The 19,143-nt window shown below is 41.0% G+C and overlaps 1 protein-coding gene across 1 annotated transcript; it reads left to right on the forward strand.

The window, feature by feature from the left end:
- The first annotated feature begins 5,807 nt into the window (after positions 1 to 5,807).
- POLR1F (RNA polymerase I subunit F) lies at positions 5,808 to 18,014 on the forward strand. Its single transcript, XM_036429227.2, has 4 exons — positions 5,808 to 6,108; positions 12,010 to 12,151; positions 15,612 to 15,820; positions 17,049 to 18,014. The coding sequence occupies exons 1-4, from the start codon at positions 5,855 to 5,857 to the stop codon at positions 17,755 to 17,757; spliced, it is 1,314 nt and encodes a 437-aa protein (XP_036285120.1). The 5' UTR covers positions 5,808 to 5,854; the 3' UTR covers positions 17,758 to 18,014.
- Positions 18,015 to 19,143: the final 1,129 nt, after the last annotated feature.

Here is a 19,143-nt window from a genome sequence, read left to right on the forward strand (position 1 = left end):
AAAACCCATTAGGCAAAATGTGTGTTTCCCCCAGAAGCACTCTATTTTACAAATTACCTCAAACAACCAGTTTGTGTTAGACCTATTGTAAGTCTTGCTACTGAAAAATAAAATCGCGCACTTGTATCTCAGTATCCCTAGTGCATATACACAGTGAATTTTATCAATAAAATATTTTAAGAGGATGCTATATTGAAATCTGTGTTTTAAGCTGAATCAAATGTTTATATGTGTTGATTGCTCATAATAACAGTACCTTGAAGTGGAGTTGAAGTTAATCATGCTAATAATACCAAAACAAAACATCCTTCCCAGAGGGGCTGCCAAGGCATTCTGCAGTTTTTACTCATACTCTTTTCCAAAATGTTCCTCCTAAATCCAGGGCTCCACCTTGCTATTTATCCAAGGAGGCCATATGCTCCTGCTCCCAAGTTTAGTTTTTACAGTCTTAATTACGCTGAAATCATGCATATGGTAACCGAAGTGCTGATCACAGACTCAAAAAGGGATATACTATTGATCATTTATTTATGGTATATATGATCACTTATATTGATCATTTAATGGTGGCCAGTCATTGTGCTTAGTATTGCACTGTCATTATTTCTTTAATCCTCACAACTTCTCCCTATCATCATATCCCTATGCTACAGATTAGGAAGTTGAATGCATGGGGTTTAAATATCCAGATTCTTTTTTAAATTAAATAAGCGTGTGTATTAGCTGTAAAAATTGGAGCATGTCATAATTTATTTCAGCAAACTGCTAACCATTGCACATTTAGTTATTCCAGAGATTCTTTGGTGTGAGGAATAGAAACATGCTAACATAATACGTGCATGTTGGAGAGGGAGAAGTCAATGGTTAAAAAAGAATAATACAGAGTATTCCTGGGACATTGTTCTCAGGGGTCAGTGGACACGGGGTCAAAGCTGTTTCGAACCTTCTCTCCTCACTTTGGAGAAAGCAGATTCTCCTCACATGTACTTACCTTTGGCTCCACAGGTTTTCCTGAGACGGGACCGCCAATGCCTGACTTTCTATGGCACTTTGATTACATTTTTGGAGAAAAGAGAATGGTGCCTTCCAACGATAGGTCCCTGATCAAATAAACTTTGTGTATGTATGTGAAATGGGAGGTTAGTAGGAGGGATCTCATGGTTCTTTTCCCTTCCTCTTCCCTGGGTGATAGGCAGAAACGGTTAATTTGATAAAGGAAGTTCATAATGGTGACTGTGTACATGTAGGCTGAATTACCTTTTAATTTCCAAACAATGCTGAGTGTGAATAGTGACTAGCAATCAGACCAGAATTAAGAGAACTAAAACACAGTTTTCAAAAGAAAACAGGCAAAGTTCTAAATTGTTTATGAACACAGAAGCAGTTACAAAACTCCATATTTACAATTTGCAGAAAATCATTCCTGGATCATCGATTTCAGCTAAGATTTTTTAAAAATTGATCTCAGAGAGGAAAAGATAGGAGAGACAGAAACATTAGTGATGAGAGAATTATCCACCTGCTGCCTCCTGCATGCCTCATGCTGGGAATCCTACTGTGACCACCCTGAGTCATACCAACCTGGGCTATTTCAGGTAAGTTTTGTTTTGACAGAATTATCCTGGTTTCCAGCTTGGGTTTTTGGTTTGTTTTTTTGTTTGTTTGTTTGTGTTGTTATTGTTTTTGCTTAATTGCTGTTGGACAAATTGTTTTATTTCAAATGACTCACAGGCATTCTAGAGGCATCTTGACTGCAAGAAGAGGTTTAGATTTAGTTGGTTTGGGCGCCATCAAGGCATCAGGAGATTTTAAAGTTCCTCAGGTTTTAAAGTTCCAACAGGGCTGTGGTAGGACTTTGCAAAAAAAATCAAGGTAAAGGCTCGTACATTTCCCATTTATGAACTTAACATGTTTCTCACTGGGCTTAGGGAGCCGTTTCATCCATCTCCTGCTGAATTTGGAGTCAGCTAAAGAATACCACCGAAAATGCTTTTTACTTATCTTATTTGAGCCTCTTATCCTCTCTATAGTAGCCAGGGCAAGTATTATTGAGGCAGGAGGGTAAAAATCCAGGAAAGTTCCTCTACTAGTGGAATGGGGAAAGTGAGACAGCTGGCCATTCAAACTGGCCCCATCAGCACCCTGACTCACCTGCCTCCTCCTCTCTGGCACTGCCAGTCCTTCAAACATTAAGTCCTCAGGACAAGGAGGCTCTGATTAGCGTCAAAGAATCTGTTGACCACAGACACAGAGTTTTGGTTGAACTAGAGATAATGTCCAGGCCTCAGCTGTGTTTCAGATCCAGGCCCAGAAATGTGGCAAAACCAGACCAGGCAATGCCAGCTGCATGGATTAATGACCCCTGACCTAGCCCTGACCAATCAGTAGAGGCCACCTCCCTGAAAGGACATTGGGTGTTAGACCCGCAGGGTCTCACTAGACCTGGGCTCAGCAACCTCGGTACTTGAGTTCTGGCTAGGAAAGAATACAGAACTAAGGCTCAAACAACAAGAGAACATTTATTTATAAAATCCTATGGGTAGAAGTCATTCCTAGAAGAAATAGGCTTAGGAAGAAAGTTATAAAAGTAAAGGAAGCACCCTTGGAATTTGGGAATGAGGAATCTAGTCATAACACATGTGGGGAGAGGAGGAGGTGGAGGTGGAGGAAGGCAAGGGAAGGGAAAGGGAAAGAAGAGGGCATGCTCCCAAGAGTGAGAGCTCTCTGTATTCTGGGCCTAAGGGTTTTAAGGGTGGAGATTTTAGGGGAGGTACTAGGGGAAGATCTCTTAGAATATTCCGTGGTTTCCATGTGTGTCCTTTCAGGGTTGTGGTTTCTACTCATTGATTTGCCAGCACCAGAGGGTCACTATTCAATGCAGCTGGTCCTGAGGTCCTCTGTGGCTGGTTTTGCAGCTGAAATACAGCTGAGGCCTAGACGTTATCTATAGGGAGGAATGGTCAGGGGAATCCAAACCTCGCGTCCAGCAAAATCCTAGGGAAGCAAACGTCACCCTGAGGGCGAGGTTCTGCTTACAACTGTCCTTTGCTAGGCACCTAGGGCTTTCCATACTGGTGACCTTCTGTCCCATTGTCCTTGCTCTGCTCCTGTCTAACTGCCTACCACAGGCACACCTGGAAAGCTGATGACTATTCTGGTGAGATCCTCACCTAAAATTCCTGCCTTTGGAAAGCAGATAAAAGCTCTTAAAGCAATGGTCCCAGTTCCAGCTCGCTCGCGCTCTCTCTCTTTCTTTCTTCTCTCTCTCTCTCTCTCTCTCTCTCTCTCTCTCTCTCTCTCTCTCTGCCTTCCCCCCATCTTTCCTAAGGCATAGATCTTTGTTTTCTTTCTCCAATGACCCTTCTTTTGAATCAGTAACTTGTTTCCTGAGTCCACGCAGCCCAGATGGCTCACTTCTTCTGCCTCTATGACTTAAGGACCAAGGCAGCTCCACCTGGGCTCCCTGCTGTGCCTATGTCTTGTCTCTTCTACCTAAGCCCTTCCTTTGTTAAACTTTACTGAACATAATGGACTCAGGTTGCGAGATCTTTCTTGCAAGAAGAACTGAGAACCCGCATCCTTGTCCCTGTTTTACAAGTGTGAGAACTGGTTTAAGGAGGTGAGAGCCTTTTTACAGGAGCTATGGGAGGCACAAGTGTGCCAGTGCTCACACCACTAAATTGCTGTACAATTTTCTTGGCACTTGTACAGTGTAATCTGTGTTTTATGTTTATGTTTAGTTTCTATTTCCTCACTTAGACTGTGACCTTTTTACAGAGATTTTTTTTGGTGGTGTGTTGTTGTTTTTTATTTAGTCATAAAAGGGATTGCAGTGGTGAAGGCACAGATATGGTCCCTTAACTTGGAGTCTTGTGAAGGGACTGGCAAACAGGCAATTAACATAAAATCAACATAAAACAAGTTCTTGATGATGGTAATTTACAAAGATGGGGAACTACCTGATTCTTAATGGGAGAAGAAAGGGTGGCAGTAAACTGCAGAAAAGAATATAAAATTTAAGCTAGCCCAGCCAGTGTTGCTCATGGACCCTATGAACCAGGTTGAGCTTATGAACCAGAAGGTCACAGTGGGGTCATGTGCCTGGGTTTGGGCTCAAATCCCAGTAGGGGGTGCACAGGTGAGAGCCAAGGAATGATTCTCTCTCACCATTTATGTTTCAGTCTCTTTATCCCTCTCCCTTCTTCTCTAAAATAAAACATATATTTATAATTTTTAAGCTAAAATTTGATGCAGGAGTAGAATTTCCCCTTATGAGAGAAGCGTCTATATTCCCTGGAAGAAAGAATAGAATGGACTGGGGATTGAGAGAGGAGAGAGCGATGAAAGCGGATCAAGGAGCATGGGTGCTGGCTAGCAGACGAAGTGTGATAAATGAAATTGCTGTAGGTGGATCCTACAATGGCCCTGTGACTGGAGAGCCATGTAACACACACTTGTGGAGTGTGTACTGTGCTGAAGAAAATGGGGCACCTTGGTGGCGCTTTAAACAGAGAAAGCCATGTTCATATCTGTTTCAGAGAAAATCTGGCTACTCCAAAAGAGCCCTCTTGACCATTAGGCTAAGTTTCCACATGCAGTTCTATAGTTTTAGAGCTAGAATGGAGAGAAGTGCCCCAAGAGAGCCATGTTTTGGTTTTGTTCCCGCAGGCCTTGGGGCGGATTTGATGTTTGGGAGGACAGTGGTAGGCAATTAGTGGAAAGCCCCAGATACCTAACAATGGACAATGTAGGGTGGGACCAAGCCCCCAGGGTGACCTTTCTTCCCCTAACATCGCTGGTCATTCGGTTTGGACACCCCTGACCTTTCCTCCTTAGAGATAATCTCTAGGCCTCAGTTGTATGTCAGCTGCTGGCCCAGAAAAGCGACAAAACCAGCCACCGATGACCTCAGGACCAGCTGCATTGAATAATGAATGACCTGCAGCCCTGGCGCTGAGCAACCAATGAGTGGAGACCTAGACCCTGAAGGGACACACCTGGAATGCTGCTGAATATTCTATTGGGATCTTCCCCTGGGACCTCCTCTAAATTCTTTAACCTTAAAACACTGCCTGTGCTTTTCTCTCCCCTTATTCAGGGTATTACCATTTGCTTCCTCACTCCTAAGCTCCACGGCCCTTCCTTTACCTCCATAACTCATTCCCTGGTCCATTTCTTCTATCAGTTACTTCTAACTGTGATAGCTGGGGTCTTGGCTCTGAATCCTCTCCTAGCCCAAACTCAAGTATCGAAGTTGCTGAACCCAGGTCCTGTCTTACCCCACTGGCCTCACCCCTAGTGCCATTCTGCTGCCCACAACAGGACAAGAGAAGCCCCCCACGGAGGACAGCTGGATAAGCCCTTTAAAAGCCAGCGGTAAGATTTCCTGAATTAGCAATTTCAGAATGAGGGACTGGAAAGAGAGAGGGGCGTGGGGGGAGGGGTTCCTTTACAGACTGTTTCATTTGGGGCATCAAGGCTGCCTATAGATGCATTCCATATGCTTGCAAAAATCTACCAAACCACCTTACCCACTTGTGAACTCTTATTAAACCTACACACTAAATCCAAAGAGAACCTTAGTAAAAACACAGGTTTGCCAGCCCTTAAGAAACGTGGTGGTTGTTAAGCCTTCTTCTTAGCATGCTCCATCCACAGTCCACAGCTCCAGTTGTCCTCCAACGAAGCGAAAGCGGGCGCCCCCTCCTGGTCAGCGCTGGGTACTGCGGCTCAATCAAGCAAAGCCCTTCACAAGGGGGCGGGGCGGCGGGTGGGCTGCGTCAGACCGGCGACCGGAAGTAGGTCGCGTCTGCGTCAGCGGCGCGCGCCGCGGGAAACCTGACCAGCCAGCCGCATGGCCGCCGGCTGCCCGGAGCCTCCGCGGGCCCCAGCGGCCTCGGAGGGGCCGGTGGCGGGGCCCGCGGGCGCCCTGCCCTGCCTGGAGCTGCCGACCTACGCCGCCGCGTGCGCGCTGCTGAGCAGCCGCTACTCCTGCCTGGTGGCGGGGCCCCACAGCAGGCACATCGCGCTGTCGCCGCGCTACCTGCACCGGAAACGCACGGGCATCCGCGAGCAGCTGGACGCGGAGCTGCTGCGCTATTCCGAAAGGTAGCCTGGCCTCCCCTTTCGCGGCCCCTTCTTCCTTTGGGGCGCGGGAGGGGTCCGCGGGGTGGAGGTGCCGGTGGCGCCGGAGAAAGGGGCGCACGGGGGATGGGGTGGGGGAGGGTGGCGGGAGGAGCGCGCCGGCCTCGTGCGCTTGGTCCCCCGGCGCCTCCCGGGTCCGGACCCGTGCGGCGCCCCGGTCTCAGCAGGAAAGACAGCGTGTGAAGATGGTGTGTTCTGTGTCGGCGGGGGGTTTTGGGGGGGGGGATTTCGCTCCAGAAGCGGGGTGTAGGGTTGAGACTAGAGCGGGGGTCTGGAGACCCGTTAGGCCCAGGTCTGTATGTGGGTGTTTTTGTTTTTAAAGGGAGACAGTGAACGTTTGGAGTGTGGCACTTGAGTTGATTCTCACTCATTGTATAGAAAGTTGTTGAAGCCTTGGTACAATTTGTATTTGTCAACGGTGGCCGAAGGGGCGGTTTTTTTTATGGTCATGGCTGCGGCCGGCACTTTTCCTCGTCTCTTGGTTCCGATCGGGGTGAGAGAACCTGTAGGTGCATTTGAATGAAGACCTTGAAGAATAACTTGCAAACGCGGAGTTGCTAGGGTAGGTAGAGGTCGAGGGAGAGGGTGGGTAGATGTATCTTAATGCGCTTCCAGGCTGCTCGGGCTCAGAGGCAAAACCAGCCACCGATGCCCTCGGGACCGGCTGCGCGGAGTAATGACCCGCAGCCCTGGCGCTGAGCAGCCAGTCAGGGGAGACCAGACCCTGAGCGGACACACCTGGGATGCTGCTGAATTTTCCATTGGGCTCTTCCCCTGGGATCGCCCCAAAACTAGGCCGAGCAGACTCTCGAGCAGATTGCTTGCTACCAATTTCATGAGCCTCTGGAAATTGCAGGAATTTTCCTTGTCCATTTTCTTCATCAAAGCATCCAGACGTTTCTCCACTTTCTCAAAGAAAACCCTGAACCTCACACAGGTTAAGAATCAAATAGAAGATACAGCTTCCCTCCAAACACCAACACACCCTATGCCTGTTTTGTATAATAGGGAGTTGGGGTGTAAAAACAAGATCTGTGTTTTAAGGGATTTTAGGCTCTATTAGAGGTATACCGGCAAGCCAAATGCAATGAAGTGTTAAAACCTTGCAGAAGTCTGTTAATATATATTGAGTGGTGAATTCCTTCATAGGATCTTTGAGAACAACTTACTAGGAGGAGGAGGAGGAGGAGATGGTAGTGCTACAGGCAAAGAGAGTGGCATAAGCAAGTGGGTGGTAGATGTGAAATAAGATGCTTTGACCAGAGAATTGGACGTGTTAAATAACTGGAGTATAGTCTATGTCGGGAAAGACGATGGGCACAGTTGGAGGAGGGCAGTGGGCCAAAGACAGAGTGGGGGGACAAATCAGAGAAGATGGCCATTTTGCTCTTCTTTCTTGGCTTTGCCAATTGTTGGGTGTGTTTTGTGTGTGTGTGTGTTGTGTGTGTGTTTTCTACTTTTTGCTTAACCAGGATTAGCACATTATCCTCTTAACTCTGATGCTTGGCACACTGTTGAGAATAGTACATGTCCCTGATGTTTGGGGTGTAAAGAAAATTGACATGAAAAATTTCTTACACTGCAAATCTGGTTACGATTTGGTAGTGGTAGATGATGATTTAAGGGAGGTGATAGGTTAGACAAAAGACCAGTTCATAGAGGATGGATATACAGGGTGGTCAGAAAATGTGGAAACATAGGCAACTGTTTAATTGCTTTCAGAAAGTTGTAAAATACATCAGTGTCTCAACTTGACAGGCTAGGGCTGTGGTCAGCAAAGTGTGGCTCGCGGGCCAGACGCGGCTCTTTGGCCCCTTGAGTGTGGCTCTTCCATAAAATAACCACAGCCTGGGCAAGTCTATTTTGAAGAAGTGGCATTAGAAGAAGTTTAAAAAAATTGGCTCTCAAAAGAAATTTCAATCGTCGTACTGTTGATATTTGGCTCTGTTGACTAATGAGTTTGCCAACCACTGGTCTAGGGCAAATTCACCCACATGCCTCCAATAGGAGCCATTCCACCAGAGAGACTAGGAACTGATTGGATGATAATTCCTTTAAATGAATTGGACAGTGTTGTCATGTCAGTTTATAGAGCAGGTTGCACTCTGAACATATCGGACAGCTCCCCACCCAGCCTACCTCACCCTGCGGCTCACACCCATTATTTCTGGGATGTGCTCAGACTCCAGTGTATTCAGTGCAGCCAGGCACCACACATTTAACTGTGATTACTAATGAGGGGCAAACATTGAACCCGCAGGAAGTTGTTATAGCAATCAACCATATATCAGGTATAGCTGTTTGTCCGCAGACTGGGGCCATCTTGTAGAGCAGTGTTTCCCAACCTTCTCTCATGATGAGAATCACCTGGAGGAGTTGAGAGCACTAGCTAAGTATACAATTTTATATATGTTCCCAGAAATTCTAGTTTAGCACTTCTTAGTTGAGATTCAGGAATCTGTATTTTAATAACTCCACCAGGTGATTCTCATCATGAGAGAAGTTTGGGAAACACTTCTGTAGAGGCAAGAGGACTTGCTTCTCTTTGTTTAGCAAATGAGGAAAAGAAAGAAATTGAGAATAGCTCTCAGTAGCATACAAGTTATCTCAGCAGCATCCTCCATTTGACAGACTTTGCACCCTTTTTCCCCAGTGACATAATTTTTTAAAAGCTATTTCACATCAATTTTGAAAACTTTGCTTAGAGCAAGTAGTTTTCTAAATCACATAATTTCTAAGTTATATCTTTGAGAGGCCATTAAGGGGGAAAATTATTGCTCTGACTGGTGTTTAGAGTGGTTAGTGTTAGCCCTCCTACCAAAGGGTTGCGTGTTCAATTTCCAGTCGATTTTCAGTCAAGGGCACCTACCTAGGTTTGCAGGTTCGATTCCTGCCCTAATCAGAGCATATGCTGGAGGCAACCAATCCATGTGTCTCACATTGATTTTTCTCTCTTGAGTTGTATAGTTGGAAGTGATAAATAATGTTCCTTCCCACTAGTTCTATAGAAGCCTTAAATGTGCAATCTAAGCAGCCATTAAACTTGATTTAATTGTTGTTTATCTAAACCTAAAGCTACCAACCTATCCAGGATGGTGTCTGAAAATAAAAGTAAAACAGGTATTATTAACATGGTTAAGGGGTTTGTCATTATATATCCGATGACGTTAGTGAGTTTTATGCTGGGAGTTGCTTTCCCGAAGATTGGATGGATTTATACAAATCCTTTGGGGCCTAGTTAGGCTCTGTAGTTTCATTCCCTAGTCAGTAGTTCTGAATTCTACAGAACCCTATACCCTCCCTCTTGTAATAGTTTGCAGTTCTGCTGTTAATGAAATGAAAATGCTCTTTGTTGTGCTGAAATGAAATGAAAATTAAAAGATAATATAACCTACCTACGCAATTGCAAAAAAAGGAGAAAAAAAGAAAAGAAATACATTCAGTGCTCTAACACCGTACAGTAAAATGCATTTCAATGTGGTAATGCGTAGTAAGCATGATTACCTGGGAAGAGCAAAGTAGTTAGATGCCTCCCACACCTACACCTAAAATAATTGTGAGTGTGTCAGTTACAAAAGTACATCGATGCAGGGGTTTTGAGTTGACACCTCACAAACACAGTGTCTCCAGTGGTCTAATGCTTTTCTGAAACAATGGGAAATTCTCAGGAAAGTTTCAAACAAAACAGTCTAGCCTTAAATCTGTCCAGCTACATTCCTGGAATTTATAATGCATATTAAAACCATTCAAAAATGACTTTAATATTAATGTGTGTGTTTTTAAGTTAGATTCTATGCCCAGATATTTAAAATTAATCTATCCCCTCATTCAGAAGTGGTGTAGAGCTAGGGACATTTCTTCATTGTATAGAACTGTCTTGCACAGGGCAGAATGTCTCATATCTCTGGCCTTAGCCAGTGATTGTCACAGCCATGGTCAGTACCACAAATCCCCAAGTGCTGCCTAGGGGACAGCAGTATTCCCCCCACACTTGAGACTCACCACCTAATAATTGATTAGGGGAAACAGTCTTAATTTTGTTTTTCTGTCTAATATGGCAGCTACTCCCCTTGCTCTCTAACTCTTTGTTTTTGGTGCCCCTAATATTGTCTCAGTTGTGGTGGTCCTGTTCAGGAATGTCACATGCAGAAATTAACTCAGAAGGGTGCTTTCCGGAATAGTCTCTGAGTTTAAGTTTTTCCTAATTTAGTAGTTATTAAAGTTCCTTTCCAGTGACTCCTGGCTGTTTTGCTTAAACATCTGCTATTAGGAGAAATTCTTTCTTTTAATCTATATAAACTAGAGGCTTGGTGCATAAATTCATGCACAGGTAGGGTCCCTAGGCCTGGCTGGCGAGTAGGCTGATCGGGGCCTTCTGGCTGCCGGTCAGGGCTTTCCTTCGTTCTGTGCTGCCTCCTAGTGGTCAGCACACGTCATATTATAGTAAATGACCAAACTCCTGGTCAAACTCCCAAGGGGACACTTTGCATCTTAGCCTTTTATATAGAGAGATTATTCTAGAATATTGAGCTCAACAAAAATGTTCTCTTCTCTCAAAGGAATCTTAGTGGAATCCAAACATATATACAGATAGATTCAATAGCATGAGATTAAGAACGATCGTGCTATGCATGGATTCCTTTAAGAGTAAAGGAGCGTTAGGTGTCAGCCTTGTCTGGGAAGTTTTCTGGAAAGAGTTGTGGGTGTGGTAGTGGAAGCCACTGGGTCTACCTCTGTAGTATAATTCCTTAAGAACCTGGAAATGACTTTTTGCAATAGTTGCTCCCTAATCCTGACTGTCAAGCCTGTAGACTAAAATGTCAGAGTCATTGTCAGCAATAAGATAATTGTATTTTTAGCCTTTCCACTACTAAGCAACAGTTGCAGTTTGGATTTTTCTCTATTAAGTCATTGACTATAATGCTCAGGGGCTTCAGCTTTAACCTTAACATTTCTCTTGCTATGTGCCACCTAGTACAGAAATTCAGTAATGCTGGATAATGCCAAAATTTCTTTGACTAAGTCATACTCAGAAAAATACATTTTTCTTGCCAAGTCCTATTTTTTCCTTTCATTACTATTTTTTTAAATATGTTTGATTGATTTTTTTTTAAGCGAGAGAGAAAAGGAGAGGGATTGAGAGATAAAAGTATCAATGACAGAGAAACACCGTTGATCAGCTGCTTCCTGCATGTCACCTATTGGGGATTGAGCCTGTAACCTAAGCATGTGCCCTGACTGGGAATCGAACCAGTGACCTTTTGGTTCATGGGTATATGCTCAACCACTGAATCACACTGGCCAGGTTTTCCTGTCATTCTAGCATGACTAGAATCCAAATGAGTAGCAAATAGAGAAGAAGGGTCAACTTTTTGCTCTTGCGTAATTGGACATTTCTGGGTATCTATCTTAAAGTTAGGTTAAATCATTTTTAACTTAGCCAATATATTAGGAACATTGTGAAATTGGACTACTAAAATTATTACAGGCTAACGCCATGGTCGGCAAACTGCGGCTCTCAAGCCACATGCGGCTCTTCGGCCCCTTGAGTGTGGCTCTTCCACAAAATACCGCGGCCTGGGCAAGTCTATTTTGAAGAAGTGGCGTTAAGAAAAGTTTAAGTTTTAAAAATTTGGCTCTCAAAAGAAATTTTGATTGTTGTACTGTTGATACTTGGCTCTGTTGACTAATGAGTTTGCCAACCACTGGGCTAACCTGTAATATGCTATATGGTATTTTTGGTTTGGGTGGTTATATTTAGAGATATACTTTTTGGACTAAGAGTTTTTAAATGATATGACAATGCCAATTAAAAGAGGGTAAAAAAAAATACCATTTTTTTTCCTTTTTTTTTTTTTTTTAAAGCCTTCTAGGTGTTCCCATTGCTTATGATAACATTAAAGTAGTTGGTGAACTGGGAGATATTTATGATGATCAAGGACATATTCATCTTAATATTGAAGCCGATTTCATTATTTTCTGTCCTGAACCAGGGCAAAAGATTATGGTATGTATGTCTCTTTTTTGTATAGTTATATTATAATTATGTAATTTGAAAATTTTAGAAACTATACACTTTGGGACTGTTATTTGGATAACTAAAAGTTATTTTAAAAAATAAAAGGAAATTAATTTCCATCATTTCAATCTAGGTACATTTTGAAATTTCATCATCCTAAAACTCACATGCATGTGTAGAGTATGTGTCCATCCAACTTACTCTTCATATAGTACCAAAGTGAACTTAGGTTAAAAAAAAAAAAAAAAAGCCCTAGCTGGTTTGACTCAGTGGCTAGAGTGTTGGCTTGCAGAACAGAGGGTCCCAGGCTCGATTCTGGTCAAGGACACATACCTTGGTTGCAAGCTCCTCCCCAGTCCAGGCCCTGGTCGGGGCTTGTGCAGGAGGCAACCAATCAGTGTATTTCTCTCACATCAGTGCTTCTCTCTCTCTCCTTTTCTCTACTACTCTCCCTAGAAATCCATAGAAAAATATTCTTGGGTGAGAATTGACAAAACAAACACAAACCACAAAAGAACACATTCATTTTTAAAAAAATCAGCTTTGATTATTTTAAAATTTCCCAATAATACACAAATATGGTTACTTTATAAAAGATTCAAACCATATTGTAGAATATAAAACTGGAGTTGCAAATTCAAATAAAAATAAGTCCAGGATGAGGGGTGGTGAGTCTACTCCTTGAGAAGCTGGAAATGCAAAAATTGGCATGAAATCTGAAATTTATGCATTTATCCTCTTCACTTGCACTTCTGTGTGTGTATATGTTCATATATATGTGTATGTATATATGCATGTATGCAATTTTTTTCTACCTTAAATTTTTTAGAGGAATTGTTTAATAACAATAACTAAGCCTTGATACTGTTAATAAAAATATAGCTTAGATTTTACTACGGCAAGATTTACATGGCATTTCTAATTTAAAAAAATTTTAATACCTATTAACCTGGAAGAAATAGTATGCTTGGACTGCCAAACTGGAATCCTACAACCTGCCTTCAACTGTTAAAGTTGGCAGTATGTTTATAGTTAAAAATTCTGCAACTCAGCTGTCATCTGTTTTGTGTAAATTACCACAAATGCAAACATGTCCATGGAAATAACATTCTAACTGTAAAGAAAATATAAAATGAAAAGTAAAGTGATCCCTTTTACTCTATCCTCTACAATAATATCCAGTCCTTAAATACTCTTTTATTTCCAGTTCTTCTTTATTTTTAATAATATGAGATAATGTACATGCAATAAAATGTATAGATCATGGTGTGCAACTAAATGAATTTTGACAAAGGCATATACCATTATGTGTTCTTAGAAATGACCCTCATGTCCTTTTTTGGTCAATCCTTTCTCTCTATCCTAGATACAACCACTGTTGTGATTTCATTGACCATAAATTAGTTTTGCCTGTTCTAGAATTTCATAGTAGTGGGATATTACATTATAAACTCTCAAATAGTCTCTTGTGCTCACCATGAGTTTCATCCATACTGTTGTGTGTACTGTTCTTTTTTTCAGCACTTGTGGTATTCAGTTGTATGAATACTAGAGGCCTGATGCACAAAATTCGTGCAATAGTAGGCCTTTCTTTCCCCAGCTGCTGGCATCAGCTTCTCTTGCAGCCCTGGCTTTGTCCAGAAGGATATCTGGTCTAACTAGCATATTATGCTTTTATTATTATAGATACTACATTTTGATTAACCATCTTCATTGAGGGACATTGGGTAGTTTTCAGAATAAAACTATTGAGAACACACATTTTCATTTCTTATGGTAAAAAACTAGAAGCAGTATTGCTAGGTTGCAGCGTAGATGTGTGTTTATGAAAAACTGGTAGACTAACTTCCCATACAGCACTTCCAGGTGCTATGTATCTTTGCCAACATTTGGTGCTGTCAGTCTTTTAGTATAGTAGCTTCTCATAATGGTTTTAATTAGCATTTCCAGGAGCTTTTACTTTTGGTGAAGTCCAATTCAGCATAGTATACTTTTATGGATATTGCTTTCTGGATCCTATCTAAGAAACTTGTCTGCTCCTAGAAGCTTCTATAATTTTTGTAGTTTTAGCTGTTCCATGTAGGTCTGTGTTCAAGCTTTAATTTTTGGTGTATAATGTGAGGTAGGCCCTGGAGGTCCATTTCCTTGTTCATTAGCTTCAGTTATTCCAGATCCACATATTGAAAAGATTTTCCTTTCCCTACTGAATATTTTTTAATTGATAGACTTGTTTTTTTTACAGCAGCTTTAGAGGTACAGAAAAAATGCAACAAACACACTTTTTCTATAATTGACATTGTGTATTAGTGTGGTACATTTGTTATAGTTGTTGAGCCAATATTGATAATTAGATAAAGTTTGCACTTTATATTAGAGTTCATTCTTTGTGTTGTCTATCTCCCTAGTTTTTCCTTTGTCAGGATGTCATATAGTTGGAGTCATACCATAGGCAGCCTTTTCAGATTGGCTTATTTCACCTACCATTTATGCAGTTAAGATTCCTCCATATCTTCTCATGACTTGTTGGTTCATTTCGTTTTATTTCTGAATATTACTCCATTTTACAGATGTACCATATTTTTCCAGACCTTGCAGAAGGTACCACTGTGGACAGCTGCCTCCTGATAATGACTGAAGTTTTATTCTATTACATGTACAAGGAGTTGCTGACATTATACATGTTAATATTATTTAAAAATCTATAATTTAAAATAGTTTTAAACTATTTTGGGTTTTTATTCATATACCTTATCTATGTTCTTATATAGGAAGAATAGAAAACTAAATTTTTTGGAAATTTTTATTTCAAGCTTAAAATTCTGTAGTACATCCTTTTATCTTAGTTTTTAAGCTTCTAGTGTTTTTGTAATTTAGTCCAAACAGCTGTTCAAGATTTACATATAAAGGGTAAGCTGTCTTCTAATAGTTAGGACTGCTTACTAGTACGTCATGCTCAATTTAATCATTAAAGAATGCTCTTTGAGCTTTGAAGTTCAGACTGTTTATAGAAATACAGTGTGAATCCTAGTGATAAAAAGCATTTGCTTCCTGCCTTGAGGTCTTCTTATGTGTAGGACATATTAAAGAGTAATTTCTGCTTGGTTCAATATGGTTGTAGAGTACTCCACTCCCCTAGGAATCTTAGATGAGAGTTAAGGTGGGTTTTTTAAGGGGTAAAAGGGTGGGTAAATGTTTATCCAGTTAGGCAGTTGATAAGCAGTTACGTGCTTAATCAAGTTTGAACTTTCTAAAACCTCTACAGTGTTCTAAATTCTAAAGCATTGCTTTAATATAACATGTAAATTTTGAGATACATTTTCCATACCAAATTGTACTATTATTTTGATGTTTTCTCTTTGAAGATCAGTTTGAATCTTAAAAAGTTTGATTTTTCTGTTAACTCTTTGGATCCCTTCTTAATGTTATACTCTCCTTTTTTTCTTCTTAGGGTACAGTTAATAAAGTGTCTTCCAGCCACATTGGCTGTTTAGTACATGGGTGTTTCAATGCCTCCATCCCTAAACCTGAGCAGATGCCAACTGAGCAGTGGCAGACCCTGGAGATAAATGTGGGTGATGAACTAGAATTTGAAGTATTTCGTTTAGACTCAGATGCTGCTGGAGTCTTCTGCATTCGGGGAAAACTAAATACCACTAGGTCAGTTCCTACTCACATTATTGTCATTTTGGTACTTGTTTCTATTTAATTCTGAATTTAGAGACCATAAGCCCTCTTAAAAATTGTTTATTATACTTATGCTTTCAAACGAGAAAGTCATTATAAATCATTATCTTAAGTGCTAAGACAATGCATTAAATATTCTAAAGCTCTACATCTAGCTAAATGGTCTGTATTTTAATAACTCAGTTTTACTGTATAGTTTCTAATTGTTAATTTTTTAAAATAGCTAATATCTGAGCTTGAAATTAGTAATTTAATCATATTGTGTAAGTATTAGCCTGCTTTTGTTTGTACATGATTGAAACAAAAATAATTTGATTAATGTCATCATGCCAGGTAGACCATTTAATTTCTATATTTTTCTGTATTGAAATTCTTATAAGAATTACTTTGATCTTGAATCTTGAGCTCTAGGAGCTCACTTTGGGAGTGGGATACTTTTGGAATACTGCTAATGTTAATTTAGCAATTTTTCTGGATTCTGCTTTGATAAGTAACCAGCATGTGGATTCAAGTTCTAGAGCAGCTTTCCAATTGAACTGTGATTATGATGGAGATGTGCTGTATTTGTACAATTCTGTAGTCTCACGATTGAGCACTTGAAATAAGAGTAGTGTAACTGAGCTAAATTTTAAAGTTATAAATATTTAAATTTAATAATTTCAGTGAGATATGTGGCTCTCTCTGGTTCTAGAAAAAAAGTGGGAGTTCTAGAAAGAAGGCAGCTTCATCGAGCCTTGTTTTTATCTTAGTGATATACTTCACAACTGTGAAATGTGCTTCAGCAAAAGTTAGGAAGAACAATTATTTGAAACAAGGATTGAGAAAGTAGACAGGAAACTCCATTATTTTGGTAGACAAACTGACAGAAAATATACTTGTTACCTAATAAGCCTGGATATTGTGATGTGTAGTGTAGGGACCAAATTTTTGTGAACAAAAGCAGAATTTAGAAGCCATATTTTTGACAACCTTTTCATGCCGTTCACGTGTGTGGAAGCAATCTGGGAGAAGTACTTGGGAAACGGTAATTTTAACATCTCAAAGGGCTAGAGGATAATGGGAAAGACTTTGAAATTTATACCATAGAATGCAGCATACTGCTGTCACTTAGAAAAATCATAGTAGCTTGAGATGCTCTTGATGTTTTTGTTCTTCTATTTTTGCTTACTGCTCTTTAAAATTTTAAACTGTTCATTTCTAGTTTACAAACCAAGTGCTCTGCAGTTTCTGAAGAAGTAATAGAAACTGGGACTGAAGAAGCTGTTGAAAAACTTCCAAAGAAGAAGAAGAAAAAGAAAAAGAAAGAGCCAGAAGAAGCAGAGGCTGGTACCACGGAGCTAGCACATCTCTCGGATGTCACCGGGAAGGAAGAGACAGACCTACAGATAGGTAATAATGTGAATGGGCTCTGGGAGGAGGAGCCAAAGAAGAAGAAGAAGAAAAAGAAGAAAGACTCGGAGCCAGATGAAGCAGAGGGTGGTACCCCTGAGCTAGCAGATGTTCCAGAAGTGGCCATGAAGGAAGAGACAGACCTGCAGATCGATAACACCATGAATGTGAATGGCCTCTGGGAGGAAGAGCCAAAGAAGAAGAAAAAGAAAAAGAAGAAGAAAGACCCAGCGCCAGGTGAAGTAGAGGGTGGGAGCACGGAGCTAGCAGATTTCCCAGGCGTCGCCTTGAGGGGGGAGACAGACCTGCAGATTGATAATGTGAATGGTGGCCCCTGGCAGGAAGAGCCAGAGAAGAAGCAGCACCAGGACAATCAGAGCCACGACCCTGTTTTTCTGGCCAGTGACTCCAGTGGTTACCAGAGTGACCATAAAAAGAAGAAAAAGAAAAGAAAGCACAGTGAGGAGGCTGAATTGACCCCCGTTTTGGAACACTCTCCTAAAAAGAAAAGGAAAAGATGATTTCCTTTAGTACATTGTAAATACAATTGTTTTAAAGATTGTAGATGAAATGTTTGAATAATATGAAATAATTCTCAAAACAGGAAACTATTAAACTGCCATTTTATTGTATACAGAGTGAAAGGTAAGATCTGCTCTTAGTCATAACTTTGGCATTTTTCCAGTTTTTACATTCTAAATAAAATTATTTCTACAAACTCAATACCAGTAAAAGACTTTATAATGCAGTGTTATATTAAAGAGTCAATTTGAGCTTGGATTTTTGGTTTATTTAAAAAATATATATATATTGTTGAAAGTATTACAGATGTCTCCCTTCTTCCCCCTTCCCTCCGCCCCCATTAACTCAACCCCACACATGTCCCCTCTGCCCACCTCCCCCTCCCCAGACCTACTGCAGTATTGTCTGTGTCCATGGGTTGTGCATATAAGCTCTTTGGTTAATCTCTTCAGGCCCTTCCCCTTTCCCTCTGAGATTCCTCAGTCTGTTCCATGCTTCTATGTCTCTGGATCTATTTTATTTGTCAGTTTATTGTATTCATTATGTTTCACATATAAGTCATATAATGTGATACTTACCTTTCTCCAGCTGGTTTATTTCACTTAGCATAATACTCAAATCCCCCCTGGCTGTCTGAAATGGTAAGAGTTCTTTTTTATTGCTGTATACTATTCCATTGTGTAAAGGTACCACATCTTTTTTTTTACCCACTCATCTACTAATGGGCATTTGGGCTGTTTCCAGATCTTAGCTATTATTCCTTGTGCTGCTATAAACATAGGGGTGCATATATTCTTTCTGGTTGGTGTTTTGGGATCTTATGACATATTCCTAGAAGTGAGATCACTAGATCAAATATTGCTCTTTTTTTTAAAAATGGATTTTACCTTTATCATGAAATTACCAGCTTTTTAAAAAATTCAAGGCATTTGCCAGTTTCCGATTTTCATTTATCATGGCTACTCCAGTATTCCTGTTGTTTAACTGAGAGTGGTTTGCCACAGGAGCTTCTGCAGTCTCCAGCACTCCTAGGAACCATGTCAGTACTGGCTAGTAGGAACAGTATTCACTGTTCTTTCCTTCCAGGTGCACGTGTGGTATCATTTTCTTTTTTGTCTAAGTCTTTGAGGTTAGTGGAAAGTTGTTCCACTTGTACTTCCTCATTGGTGCCTCAGCCATTTTGTTTCTGTTGAGTGCTGGAGAAGTAGAATTGGATGAAGACAGGAAAAACGTGATTCTGATTAGTGGGGACTTTCCCCAATTACGTTTTAATAATTGGGTTAGGCTGCTAGAAATTGTTCTGAAGAGAAAATAGCTGTTCATTGCTTTTACTGAGAACATGCCAAGCATTAACATGTCCAAGTCCGTGACTATTGGATAACTGA

Source organism: Pipistrellus kuhlii, unplaced genomic scaffold (assembly GCF_014108245.1).
Source record: "Pipistrellus kuhlii isolate mPipKuh1 unplaced genomic scaffold, mPipKuh1.p scaffold_m20_p_10, whole genome shotgun sequence".
NCBI classification, from domain to species: domain Eukaryota; kingdom Metazoa; phylum Chordata; class Mammalia; order Chiroptera; family Vespertilionidae; genus Pipistrellus; species Pipistrellus kuhlii.

Excerpts from the sequence above, each read along its gene's own strand:
- POLR1F (XM_036429227.2), top strand. The coding sequence starts at position 5,855 with ATGGCCGCCGGCTGCCCGGAGCCTCCGCGGGCCCCAGCGGCCTCGGAG. Across the intron at positions 6,109-12,009 it reads CTGCTGCGCTATTCCGAAAG|CCTTCTAGGTGTTCCCATTG; the intron begins GTAGCCTGGCCT and ends TTTTTTTTAAAG. Across the intron at positions 15,821-17,048 it reads GGAAAACTAAATACCACTAG|TTTACAAACCAAGTGCTCTG; the intron begins GTCAGTTCCTAC and ends GTTCATTTCTAG.